This window comes from Salvelinus namaycush, chromosome 22, assembly GCF_016432855.1.
Source record: "Salvelinus namaycush isolate Seneca chromosome 22, SaNama_1.0, whole genome shotgun sequence".
In the NCBI taxonomy this organism is placed as follows: domain Eukaryota; kingdom Metazoa; phylum Chordata; class Actinopteri; order Salmoniformes; family Salmonidae; genus Salvelinus; species Salvelinus namaycush.
The window spans coordinates 20,824,395-20,838,542 of NC_052328.1; the positions used below are offsets into that span (position 1 = coordinate 20,824,395).

The 14,148-nt window shown below is 41.4% G+C and overlaps 1 protein-coding gene across 1 annotated transcript; it reads left to right on the forward strand.

The window, feature by feature from the left end:
* Nucleotides 1–808: 808 nt before the first annotated feature.
* Nucleotides 809–13,754, forward strand: LOC120017653 (multiple inositol polyphosphate phosphatase 1-like). The gene is made up of 5 exons (XM_038960564.1): nt 809–1,895; nt 3,856–4,050; nt 7,045–7,142; nt 9,534–9,664; nt 12,378–13,754. Exons 1-5 carry the CDS (start codon nt 1,313–1,315, stop codon nt 12,754–12,756), a joined length of 1,386 nt encoding a protein of 461 aa, XP_038816492.1. The 5' UTR covers nt 809–1,312; the 3' UTR covers nt 12,757–13,754.
* Nucleotides 13,755–14,148: the final 394 nt, after the last annotated feature.

Below are 14,148 nucleotides of genomic sequence, written 5' to 3' on the forward strand. Positions count from 1 at the left end.
TTGTTTTTATGACTTTATAAATGTATTTTGGAATTCCACCCTGTAAACGTAATTTGCCTGATGAGGCGCGATTGGAGGAGTCTCATTTCATACGAGCACATTTTCCCTCTCTTCGATTACCTTACCTTTTTCAAAAGGAAGCGTCAGAGAACGGAGAAGAGAGGATGCAGGAGTTTAACAAATCCAATTGAGAAAAGGCCTAGATCGTATACAGCTACGGACAGAAGTGACTTTACATAGCAGGTTAGAACAGCACATATGAGCCTGGGACAGTAACCACTCAAAGTTGGCCTTAGTGGGAGTAACCATAGAATTCTATGGCAGTGACCTATTGCGTAAAGTATTTGTCATCATTTAATTTTTGCAAATCATATGAGGCGTGGCTCTGTGCTTGTTTTGTGCATACGGGGATGGTTAGCGGGAAGGTGCTGTGTGAGATGATTGATTGGTAGCACTCACTTCTGTCATCATGTAGTGCTTTGAGAGACTAGTCAAGGATCATATCACCTCCACCTTACCGGCCACCCTAGACCCACTTCAGTTTGCATACCACCCCAACAGCTCCACAGGCAACGCAATCGCTATCACACTGCCCTATCCCATCTGGACAAAAGGAATACCCATGTAAGAATGTGGTTCATTGACTACAGCTCAGCATTCAACACCATAGTACCCTCCAATGAGCCTTTGGGGCCGCCCTGCAACCTCATTGGATAGCGCTGGACTGGCCTCTTGCAAGCCTTCACTAAACTGAGAGGGGCTGAAGCTCATAGGCTAGAACTCTAACTACTAGGGAGCTGGCCCATGTGGGGCTAAATGTAGAGTAAATGCCGGCGGAACAGAATCAAGAAAACTGTAGCCTTGAAACTAGAGATTTCGTGGTTAATTGAGGTAAAACAGTAATTCTGCTCAAAGATTATGCGAGTATGAACTACACATTTACTTACACAACCAGCCCAAAGCGTGGGGTTTAAAAAATACGTTCTTAGTCGCCAAAGTACAGGAGTATGTCTTTAATTGCTAACTACATGTTTTAATAGATTTCCCCTAGGTCTAGCTCCAGGGGTATGACAGAGCTCTGACAATCCAGTTGGACATACAAGTATTTTAATGTATCAGAACCAAATTATCCATCCATAGTTTGAATGACTGAAATCCTAAAATGTTCTGTATAGTAGGCCATGGACCTGAAAACTCCGGGAAAGATACCAATAGGCCTGCTGATTAATATTTAACACAACTGGAATGGTAATGCACGCCTGGAGTTGAGGGCAGGAATTGTCTGATACGTTTTTGGCGAAATAAAGTAACTATGCTGCTTACCATTCCGTTGAAAGTTATTAGTGCGCATTTCTTCTTTAGTTACATCTCGTGTTGTTCATTATGGGGAAATGTCCTGAACACTCCAGATATTCCAGCGATTGCTAAATATTTCACCACAAAAGGAAGATATGAGGAAGTGAACCCTTACCTCATTGATGACATACTCGCTGTAAACAAATCTCTTGTAAAGCCTCCATCTGCAGAATGTCGCGAAATTCATCTGACCGCTATCATACGGCACGGTTCAAGGTACCCGACGACGAAAAACGTCAAGAAGATGCGAGAACTTCACAATCTTGTTGTACAGAAGGCCTCTGGAGAGGAGCGCTGGTTGCGTGAAATTACGCAGTGGAAGATGTGGTACACTGATGAGATGGATGGCCGTCTCGTTCAGAAGGGAGTCCTCGACCACAGGCATTTGGCAGTCAGGTTGTCCAAGTTATTCCCATCATTGATATCTAAGGAGAACCTACAAGATGGTCACATCAAGTTCATGACCAGTTCTAAGCACAGGTGTGTGAACAGCACCCTTTCTTTCCAGGGAGGACTGGCAAAGCTCTGGGACATAGAAGGTAGATATAATCCTACTCGATGTCTGTATGATAGCATCGTGTCAAAGTGCAAGCATATTGCATAAAACTCTTTATTTATTATTTGCAAGACATAAGGCATATATCTACTAAGTAGGTCAATGTTAGCCTGGTCGTATTTGAGGAAAGCTCAACTATGTTCTTATATCGAGGCGGGGTTGAGGATCGATAACTGATCAATTTGCTAGTAACAGAGAGGAAGAGAGTGGCCCAAGTCGGCGGGATATCTGTTTCCCTCCAGCAGGTGGCGTTTTTTTTCGTTTCGCCCACCAAGCGAGTTTTTGTATGGAGGTCAGTGTGTCGAATTTGGTCAACAAAAAATCGAATGGGTTATTTGCTTGAATGATCGAATAAAAGTTTCGTAATGCTTAAGTTGTTAAGCGTGTACTGACAAGGACACGTGACATCCCGGCAACTTTATACAATTTATTTCGGAGTTGTCTCGAGATTGCTATGCATATTAATGGTATGAAATCAACCCTCATCGAATATTTTTTAAATAGTACAATAATGCGAAGTATCCACCAATCCAAAGAAGGGACAGGCGGGAGCTAGAGAACCCGCCGAGTTGCTTTGTGGCTCCCATTGTTAGGGTAGAGAGAGGTATCTTGTCAGTATATCCATAATCTTTGCTATCAATAACAGCAGTCGATACATATGGTGCTTTCAAGACAACTGGGAACACGGGGGAAAAACGAGGTCAAATCATGACGTCAGTTGATTTTAGGGTCGGAATGTCCGAATTTAAGAAAGATGCCCCCTTTTCCGACTTGGAATTCCGAGTTGGATGACTGTTCAAAACGTTTTCTCAGAGTTCCCAGTTGTCTTGAACGTGGCATCCACGCTAAATAATTCAATTAAATTCAATGGGCATTATTGGCATGGGAAACATATGTTAACATTGCCAAAGCAAGTGAAGTAGATAATATACAAAAGTGAAATAAACAATAAAAATGAAAAGTAAACATTACACTCACAGAAGTTCCAAAAGAATAAAGACATTACAAATGTCATATTATGTATATATACAGTGTTGTAACGATATACAAAGGGAAAATAAATAAGTATAAATATGGGTTGTATTTACAATGATGTTTGTTCTTCACTGGTTGACCTTTTCTTGTGGCAACAGGTCACAAATCATGCTGCTGTGATGGCACACTGTGGGGAAAAAATGTACACTGCTAATCTCAGTGTATGTAGTACCTCAAGGCCGCTACACCTGCAGTTGAGAAACACAAATTAGGGGGAAAAATCAGTGGTTGTATTCGATAAAAGTTTTTATTAAAAGTATGAATTTCAGCACCCCACAGAAGGACCACAGTTGTACAGGACAAATGTAGGTACAGGTAAGCGTTTTCAGAATTGACATTTTTACAAGTGTAGACTGATAAATCACGCGACCAGTTATCAATACTCAACCGCTTAGAATAAGTGAACAGAGTTTAGCGTTCCTCAGCTAGGCTGGTCCCAGATCTGTTTGTGTGTTTGCTTACACTATTTGTCATTGACAAGCTAAACAATTGACCCTTCGCTAAGCTCCGACCCCATTGGTTACTGTTGCGTCCTCGGACAACATGTTCCATGGAAGCCCAATTCCCCAAATTGTTTGGCATGAGTTGGCAGGAGAGCAGAAACAACACCCACGCTAGGTAAATGTAATACCGATATGATATTGTGTTATAAGTGTACATTTTTCATGATATTGCATTGGCCTGCAGTCTTTTGGAAGTGAAATTATAAGCAATTCAACATGTCTTACTGTATCATAACATGCAGGTTATAACACTATCGATAACGCTGTAAAAAATGTTCTGAACTTGTCACTAGCTTTTCATTTGTGCTTTTCATTCACTTTCATTGACCTTAATATTATTAGAATTTTCAAAACTTTGAAGATCTCCCTTTGAATAACCAGTGCCTTCTATGTTTGATTCCAAAGATGAAGAGATTGACTACGAGGTGAACGATGCACTGATGAGGTTCTTTGACAACTGCACCAGGTTTGTGGAGACTGTCGACAAAAACCAGTCAGCCATGGCTGAGCTGGACAAGTTCACGTCCAGTGCAGAGATGAGGAGGGTGCAGGAAAAGATAGCAGACCGGCTCCTGGTCCCCTACAGCCACATTACATCAGGTCTCCATCTCTAGCCTATCTGTCTCTATCTCTATTTATGTGTGTGTGTGTGTGTGTGTGTGTGTGTGTGTGTGTGTGTGTGTGTGTGTGTGTGTGTGTGTGTGTGTGTGTGTGTGTGTGTGTGTGTGTGTGTGTGTGTGTGTGTGTGTGTATGTATACATTTGTGTGTGAGTTGTCACAGGACGTTGGGAAACAAAAATGTCTATTCTACAGTGGATAGTAAATATTTTATAGCTATTCTATTATTACTGAGAGGGCTATCCTCATGATGTTGCTCATGTTCTCTATACAATGAAGGGATCTCCTTCAGATCTGCTTGATTGCAAACATTTTACAGGATATTTAGACACTAGATGGGGCTGTTTTCTCACTAACAGTACAAAACAGTTAAGCACTCCCATATACAATTCCCTCAACTGAATGGTTTTGTCAAAATGTCATCAATGAGCATCTGAGAAGTGAGGACATTGAAATAAGAATACCTGTATGTTTCTATTATTTGAAAAGTAAAACTAAGTGGGAAATGTGTTGTTAATGCTAAGCCATACAGGACTTTTATGTTGTTTTATATCAATTATAATAATTATTTACATTTTTACATGGAATGGCGGCAGGTAGCCTAGCGGTTAAGAAAGTTGGGCAAGTAACCGAAAGGTCGCTGGTTCGAATCCCCAGGTCGACAAGGCAATTAAAGGTCCAAAGGAGCCGTTTTTATCTCAATATCAAATCATTTCTGGATAACAATTAAGTGCCTTACTGTGATTGTTTTTAGAGACCGAGGTATATGTTTTTTGGGGTCCAATATGATTCCTGTATTTTGGGGGGGAAAACGTACCGATACCGATATATCTGCCAATGTACTGTTTTACAGTGGGGGAATTAGTGTCATTTTCCCACACTGAATTCTCATACATTGCCATCCAAAAGAGCAATTGTCCAATAACTGCTTCAAATATTGATTCCATACATTGTGACAATAATGGCACATCATGAAAATGGCCGCAAGTTTTCAGATTAGTGCACTCAGAAAGTATTCATACCCCTTGACGTATTCCACATTTTGATGTGTTACAGCCTGAATTCAAAATTGATTAAATAAAATAAAAAATCTCACCTATCTACACACTATACTTCACAATGACAAAGCGAAAACATGTTTTTAGACATTTTTGCTAATTTATTGAAAATTAAATACAGAAATATCTAATTTACATAAGTATTCACACCCCTGAATCAATACTTTGTAGGCACACCTTTGGCAGCAATTACAGCTTACAGTCTTTCTGGGTAAGTCTTAAGAGTTTTGCAAACCTGGATTGTACAATATTTGCACATTATTCTTTTTTAAATTCTTCAAGCTCTGTCAAATTGGTTGTTGATCAATGTTAGAAACCCATTTTCAGGTCTTGTCGTAGATTTAAATCGAAACTGTAACTCGGCCTCTCAGGAACATTCACTGTCTTCTTGGTAAGCAATTCCTGGGTAGATTTGTCCTTGTGTTTTAGCTTATTGTCCTGCTGAAAGGTGAATTCATCTCCCAGTGTCTTGTGGAAAGCAGACTGAACCAGGATTTCCTCTAGGATTTTGCCTGTGCATAGCTCCATTCTGTTTTTTGTTTTTTTATTCTGACAACTCCCCAGTCCTTAACGATTACAAGCATACACATGATGCAGCCATCACTATGTTTGAAAATATAGAGAGTGGTACTCCGTAATGTGTTTTATTGTATTTGCCCCAAACATAACACATTGTACTCAGGACAAAAAGTGAAATGTTTTTTTCCCACATTTGTAGCAGTATTACTTTAGTGCCATGTTGCAAACAGGATATTTGTATTCTATAGAGGGTTCCTTCTTTTCACTCTGTCAATTAGGTTGGTATTATTAAAGGCCAATATTATCCGATAATATCGGTGAACCTATATATCGGTCGGGCTCTAATTGTTTTCAGTTAAAATAGTCAAAAAGGGGGGAAAATGCTTCTTAGCAAAGAACAATTTCTCAAGCAAGAATTTAGCTAGGACTGTCAGGGAGTGGTCGGAGTTGGGAGGGGAAAACTAGCTATTATTGCCAGAGATGTTTGGATCTCTCTTTCTTATTGGTCTGTTAACTAATTTACTGCCAGGTGATGTCACCAGGCAGGTCAAAACTCACAGGCTGAAATTTCTGGCGGTCTTTTCAAGCAGCTCTTACACTGAAAGGGCATTATCATAATTTTCACATTTATTATTCCAACCTCATGGTGTGGAAATATATTAGAGCTGGGCGATATGGACAAAAATACACATTGCGATAAATTGCCTGAATTGATCCGATAACGATAAATAGAACGCTAAGTTTATAACATTAATGTGAACCACAGTTTAAAAAAAAATATATATATATCCTTTAAACTACTACTACTAGTTTGATGGTTGTAGCCATCATTTGTGTCATTAACAATCACCCATATTAGCAAACTTATTTTGTTTCATACTTCACATTATCGTTATGAACAATATCAGCAAAATGCCTGCGATATGTGATCGGTATGGTTGGTGTCAATCATTTTCATTTTCACAAAGGTATGTGGACACCTGCTCGTCGAACATCTCATTCCATAATTATGGGCATTAATATGGAGTTGGTCCCCCTTTGCTGCTATAACAGCCTCCACTCTTCTGGGAAGGCTTTCCACTAAAGTTGGAACATTGCTATGGGGACTTGCTTTCATTCAGCCATGAGTATTAGTGAGGTCGGTCACATCGGTCTGATGTTGGGCGATTCACATTCTGTGAGCTTGTGTGGCCAACGGGTGTGGCTGAAATAGCCAAATCCACTAATTTGAATGGGGTGTCCACATACTTTTGTATATATAACACAAGTAAAATCCCATTTTTGACTGCACTGGGCCTTTAACCCTAATTGTGCAATAAGTCGATCTGGATAAGTGTCTGCTAAATGACTAAAATGTAATGGCTCCTGTGATCACTTTGCCATTACTTTTCCCCTGTAGACATGGCTGAGGCTGCATTTTACCTGTGTGCTTACGAGTTGGCCATCAAAACCATCAACTCCCCCTGGTGTCAACTCTTTGATGAGGCAGATGCACTGGTACGTCAACTGTATTCCCTGCAGTAGTAATCATTTTACGTCATTGCAGAGTATTGACCAGTTCAAGTGAAAATGGAGCCATTTATTATTTATGGGGAACTCTATTTTTTTAAGCAGTGATCAAAAACATTGAAGTTCATCAATATTGGAGAGATGAATTAGATGCATCTAGCCTAACTAGTAATCCATTGACCTTTTTATGTGAAGTGTTTTTGCTGATAGGACATTAATCTAAAACATGATTAATGTATTATTTACAATATCCTCACCTAATCTACAGTATGAATAGATGTCTTACATTCAGTCAATAAGAAGCTGGGCTATGTGGGTGTATCCTGTGTTATAAGGTAAGTTGGCCCAGCTCTCAGGTGGCCTAGGGGAAATCCTACCACGACTCTACACAATGAGAGATTGTCTGAGGGCATCACTCACCGAAGTATTCATACAAAGCCTACCCTACATACCATGGTATACAGTGCATTCGGAAAGTATTCAGACCCCTTGACTTTTTCCACATTTTGTTACGTTACAGCCTTATTCTAAAATATGTTTTTTTCCTCTCATCAATCAAAACACAATACCCTATAATGACAAAGCAAAAAAGGTTTTTCAGACATTTGCAAATTTATATATATATTTTTTTTAATGAAATATCACATTTACGTTAGCATTCAGACCCTTTGCTATGAGACTCGAAATTGAGCTCAGGTGCATCCTGTTTCCATTTATCATCCTTGAGATGTTTCTACAACTTGATTTACCTGTAGTAAATTCAATTGATTGAACATTATTTGGAAAGGCACACACCTGTCTATATAAGGTCCCACAGTTGACAGTGCATGTCAAAGCGATGAGGTTAAAGGAATTGTCCGTAGAGCTCCGAGACAGGATTGCGTCGTGGCACAGATCTGGGGAAGGGTACCAAAAGATTTCTACAGCATTGAAGGTCCCCAAGAACACTGTGGCCTCCATCATTCTTAAATGGAAGAAGTTTGGAACCATCAAGACTCTTCCTAGAGCTTGCCGCCCGGCCAAACTGAGCAATCGGGGGAGATGCGCCTTGGTCAGGGAGGTCACCAAGAACCCGATGGTCACTCTGACAGAGCTCCAGAGTTCCTCTTTGGAGATGGAAGAACCTTCCAGAAGGACAACCATGTCTGCAGCACTCCACCAATCAGGCCTTTATAGTAGAGTGGCCAGACAGAAGCCACTCCTCAGTAAAAGGCACATGACAGCCTGTGTGGAGTTTTCCAAAAGGCACCTAAAGACTCTCAGACCATGAGAAACAAGATTCTCTGGTCTGATGAAACCAAGAATGAACTATTTGGCCTGAATGCCAAGTGTCACATCTGGAGGAAACCTGGTACCATCCCTACGGTGAAGCATGGCGGTAGCAGCACCATGCTGTGGGGATGTTTTTCAGCGGCAGGAACTGGGAGACTAGTCTGGATCAAGGGAAAGATGAACGGAGCAAAGTACAGAGAGATCCTTGATGAAAACCTGCTGCAGAGCGCTCAGGACCTCAGACTGAGCGAAGATTCACCTTCCAACAGGACAACGACCCTAAGGACACAGCCAAGACAACGCAGGAGTTGCTTCGGGACAAGTCTCTAAATGTCCTTGAGTTGCCCAGCCAGAGTCCGGGCTTGAACCCTATCGAACATCTTGCGAGTGGCGCAGCGTTCTAAGGCACTGCATCTCAGTGCTAGAGGCATCACTACAGACCCTGGTTCGATTCCAGGCTGTATCACAACCGGACGTGATTGGGAGTCGCATAGGGAGGCACACAATTGGCCCAGCGTTGTCTGGGATAGGGTTTGGCCGGGGTAGGTCGTCATTGTAAATAAGAATTTGTTCTTAACTGACTTGCCTAGTTCAATAAAAAAGAAACCTAAAAATAGCTGTGCAGCGATGCTCCCCATCCAACCTGACAGAGCTTGAGAGGATCTGCAGAGAAGAATGGGAGAAACTCCCCAAAAACAGGTCTGCCAAGCTTGTAGTGTTATACCCAAGAAGACTCCAGGCTTTAATCGCTGCCAAAGGTGCTTCAACAAAGTACTGAGTAAAGGATCTGAATGCTTTTGTAAATGTGATATTTCAGTTTCTTTTTTGTAATAAATTTGCAAACATTTCTAAAAACCCTTTTTTGTTTTGTCATTATGGGGTATTGTGTTTAGATTGATGAAAAAAACAATTGAATCCATTTTAGAATAAGGCTGTAACGTAACAAAATGTGGGAAAAGTCCAGGTCTTTCCGAATGCACTGTACTTATACAGCAATTACCCCACTAACAGGTTAATGTATATGGAAACTATCTAACGTGGTATCCACACAAAGCCTACACCATCTAATCCCATGGTATACTTACACAGCATTTCCCTCACAAACAGGTTTTGGAATATGCAAATGACCTGAAGCAGTTCTGGAAAAGGAGTTATGGTCATGACATCAACAGCAAGTCGAGCTGCATCCTCTTTCATGATGTATTCAGCCGTCTGGATAGAGCGGCCAATGAGATCAGGTGAGGGACTGGTTAGCCTCACGTGTCAGGCTTCATGTCATTCACCAGTATAGCAAAGGGATTAAAAGTGGATGGCCTTTGGGTAAAAATGTAACTAACGTTAAAAAAGAATGTTAGGCTATATGTGTTTAAAAGGACAGGACACTCCAAAATCAAAGTTTGTCAGACGTTTACAAACCCGAAATGTTGTGTAATGTAAACATGAATTGTTGTCCCACGCCATTGGTTGTGTTGGTCTGTGTATTTATATCCCACATGAATGGAAACAAATAAGCACAGAATAAAATCTGGAAATTATAGTGCTTATCGTTTCCATTGATTCCATTCTACTCAACAGATGTCTGGGAAGTGGACGTATCTCAATGCAAGACCACTTTGCCTGGGGCTGCGGAAGCCTTGAGGTTGCCTTTGTGTTGTTGTACCCTTGAGCAAAGCACTTATCCCCTAACCTGCTCAAGGATGCTGCTCTGTGGCTGACCCTGTGCTGCTTCCAGCCTCGTGTGAGTGTCTGGGTTGTGTCTGGGTTATGTCTGGGTTGTTGGGGAAAAACAAGACCGCGAAAAGACAAATGTATGTTTCGCAATGGACCAAAAATTCAAGTGGTATGGTACTTGAGGTCTGAAAGATCTGACAAACTTTGATTTTGGAGTGAACTGTCGTTTTTAAGGGATACTTCCAAAACCGATTAGGACTAAACTGTAATATTATACAAACAACGGCCCGGTACAGTATCTATTGCAACTGTTAGAAATACTGTTAGAAAATAACCTGTAAACGTGTCAATAGAATATGACACATGACCCTTCTCGTTTGCACCCTGTGTCCTGTTATACATCCTAGTTTAGCCAAGTCCTCAAACTGTCAGTGATGTATACATGATACTGAGAGAAGTTTAACCAAAGCGCATACATATGGGTACGATTATGGGCAATCCACATCCCACATTATTCAATACTCATTATAGGGTTAAAATGAGTAATACAATTACCCATCCATAGCAGCTCATCATAGAAGTTTGCAGACCTTTTTGTCTGGTCAGGATCCTGTTGTGTGGGTGTGTGTGTGTGCCTTTTCCTTGGACTGTGACGAAATTGTATTTTGTGGTTCACGCACCACACCCACACGTGTGGGTGTGGTGACATGTTTCTGTTACAGAATGTTACAGCATGTAGCAGCACATCTGATCATAGAACTCATAAGAATATGAATCTGTGAGTTGTGGTACTCCTCTGTTGTAAAGGTAAGAGGAGAATTGATTTGATTTGATTTTTCAAATAAAGTGAATTTATGTACCTGCCACATAATCTCAAGGTTTCTTGTCAGTCAGTGGAACACTGTAGGGTAGAGTGGGGTAAATGGAGCCCTTTTTTACATTCCGCCTTACTATGTGAAGGGAAATATAGTACTCTTTCTAACCGATATCTACACATATTTCAGGATGTTGTGTATCCTTGGAAATAATAAAAAATGATTATAAACATAACAGTTTGTAAAACATAGTTTGTCCAAAAAAAAGTGTTCTCTTGGAACAACTTACCCCGGGTATGGGGTACATTGAGCATAGGCCAGGGTAGATTGAGCCGCCTTGGGGTAAGTGGGTGCGTGTATCCTGTGACAGTGGGCGATGGTGGTAGTAGGTCATAGAATGGGGCTGTGGTATATTGTATATCTTAAATGTATGTCTACATTTCGATGTAGATCGCTGTTCAATATCGCTTACCCTTCCATTTCCATACCAGTTGTCTGGGACAGGGATTTTGTTTCGATATGCCAATTCGTAGGCAAGATCTCTGCATTTGAGGTTACTAAGCCCATGAAACTGGTCCGTGAAATTCTTGAAATTTTTAGCAAGCTCAGACTCCATCATCAGATAAAACCTTGTGTGTCTCTGCTAATCTATCATAGCCTGTCGTACAGGTACATGTCTGTTTGTTTCTTTTTTTATTAACTCTTCAGTGTCACTAAATAAAAAAATCATCCATTGCTGCTGCTCGAATGGACTTCTTCCCTTCTCTCACTTCCTTGGCTGCTCTCTCAAGAACCTCAAGGGGCGTTAGACCCCTGCTTGTTTTACGTTTGTATACACGGGGCACAATGTCTGCTCTGTAACCATACAGATTTTGTTCATATGCATGACACATTGTAAAAATACTAATGCATACTAATGTTTGAATGCATAAAACTGAGAATGCAATCATCATTTGAATAGGGTATGGTGGCCATTGGCTCAACTTACCCTAGACATTGGCTCAACTTACTCCAAGGCAAACATTTGGACTATATTAGCCCACACAGCTACAAGGATGCACTTTCATGTTAGGTTTAATAAATTCATTTGACTTAATGAAAATCAGTTTTTTGGACCTAACTTGCTCACCACTTTTTCCATGTGGTTTCTTCCTTCAGACTCCATGAAATGATGACCACATCGGCAAAGGGAAAAGCTTGCATTTAGTACAGGGCAACATGCAGGGTCAACATGTTTTCTAAAACCATGCGGTCCACTCCTGCATTCCATACATAAATACAAATCGTTCAAAACTGTTCTCAACTGACACCCCCTTGAGTATATGTAGACTAGTGTATGACAACTAGTGTTTTGCAATTCACTGCCTCTGGTCAAGCAAGTTCTTGTTCACTTACATACCACATTCTTCTGACGCAAATAAATAATTACCCTCCTGAAGTATACATGTCCCATTCTGTCCCTCAGATGTGGCAGTAATGTCACAGAAGCAGCGACCATCCAAGTGGGCCACGCTGACACTCTCCTGCCTCTGCTGACCCTGCTTGGCTTCTTCAAGGACAGCGTGCCCCTGACCTCCAACAACTATGTCACCCAGGGCCAGCGTGCCTTCCGCACCAGCCGCATGATGCCCTACGCTGCCAACCTGGTCCTTGTGCTGTATGACTGCAGTGGGAACCTCCGTCTGCAGGCACTGCTCAACGAGAGGCCCCTGGCCTTCCCAGGCCTGGCTACCAACCAGGGAGAGGAGGAAGCCCCGCTCTACCAGGATGTCAGAGACCACTACGGGGAACTGCTCCAGGGCTGCGACTTTGAGAAGGAGTGCCAACTGTTCCCATCCAAATGAGGGAGTCAACACTATCAACAGGTGTCATTCATCAGTAAAGTGTGTCTCTGATGTGTATTCAAATCAAAGTTTATTGGTTGCATACACAGATTTGCAAGTGTTATAGCAGGTGCAGTGAAATGCTTATGTTACTCGCTCCAACAGGGCAGTAGAATGCCTCAAATACACAAATAATAAAACAATAGTTGCTATAATATTATAGATATGGTCAGACCAATGTGGTGAGCTGCTGTGGTAGAGCGCCACTTTACTCCTATGGCTAGATAATTTGATTGAGTGTGAAATTTCTGTGTATATGCGCAATGTTGGAATGGAATTATGATTCACTCTGTTCAAGGCCACAACAACACAAAACAGATTAATCGGAACAAATTTACCAATTGAGATCCAGTGGAGGCTGCTAAGGGGAGGACTGCTCATAATGGCTGGAATGGAGCGCATGGAATGGCATTAAACACATGGAAACTGTCTGTTTGATGTATTTGATACTATTCCACTCCAGCCATTACCACGAGCCCGTCCTCCAAAATGAAGGTGCCACCAACCTCCTGTGTTGAGATCAATCCACCAAAAGTGCTGTGACTTTAATGTAAGCTTGCCACTGCTACCAATACAGAAGTATTACTAGAATCCGTCAAATCAAACGGGATACAGCTTATGACCAAAAATGACAGTTACTGTACATAGTAGGTGATACACTGCCCCTCGCCAGAAACAACACCTATCCTCCATGTACTTGTGTAGACCTGAGAAGAACGCATAGGTGTAGTCATTGTGAATGATTTTTTTTTTTTTTATGAAGTGGAGATACTACCATATTTCGTACACCTATTGTGGAGGTATAGGCCAGAATTGTGTTTTCTGGACAATGACTATGTAGCGTATATAATGTCCTGCTGCTAGATATTACAGAAGTTAGGCCTACTAATTGTTCTAATACTGTATAACTTGATTATTATTCAAGTATAAAGTATAATTAAAGTATAATTTGAACTACACTGGCTAGTTTATTTTGTTGAAACTTTTGAATTGGAAGTGTGAAAGGTGAATTGTGAATGGTTGTCCTGCCCACTGCACTGAGGCTAGGTAACACGGTCACCACCGATAAATCCGTGATAATCGAAGACTTCAACAAGCATTTCTCAACGGCTGGCCATGCCTTCCCCCTGGCTACTCCAACCTTGGCCAACAGCTCCGCCACCCCCCCCCCCGCGCTGCTACTCGCCCAAGCCTCCCCAGCTTCTCCTTTACCCAAATCCAGATAGTAGATGTTCTGAAAGAGCTGCAAAACCTGGACCCATACAAATCAGCTGGGCTTGACAATCTGGACCCTCTATTTCTGAAACTGTCCGCCGCCATTGTCGCACCCCCTATTACCAGCCTGTTCAACCT

What these genes read in the sequence shown, in the direction of transcription:
- LOC120017653 (XM_038960564.1), top strand. Translation starts at nt 1,313, where the DNA reads ATGCTGCTTACCATTCCGTTGAAAGTTATTAGTGCGCATTTCTTCTTT. An exon ending in AAAGCTCTGGGACATAGAAG is followed by an intron (nt 1,896 to 3,855) that starts GTAGATATAATC and finishes TTGATTCCAAAG; the next exon opens with ATGAAGAGATTGACTACGAG. An exon ending in TTGATGAGGCAGATGCACTG is followed by an intron (nt 7,143 to 9,533) that starts GTACGTCAACTG and finishes CCTCACAAACAG; the next exon opens with GTTTTGGAATATGCAAATGA.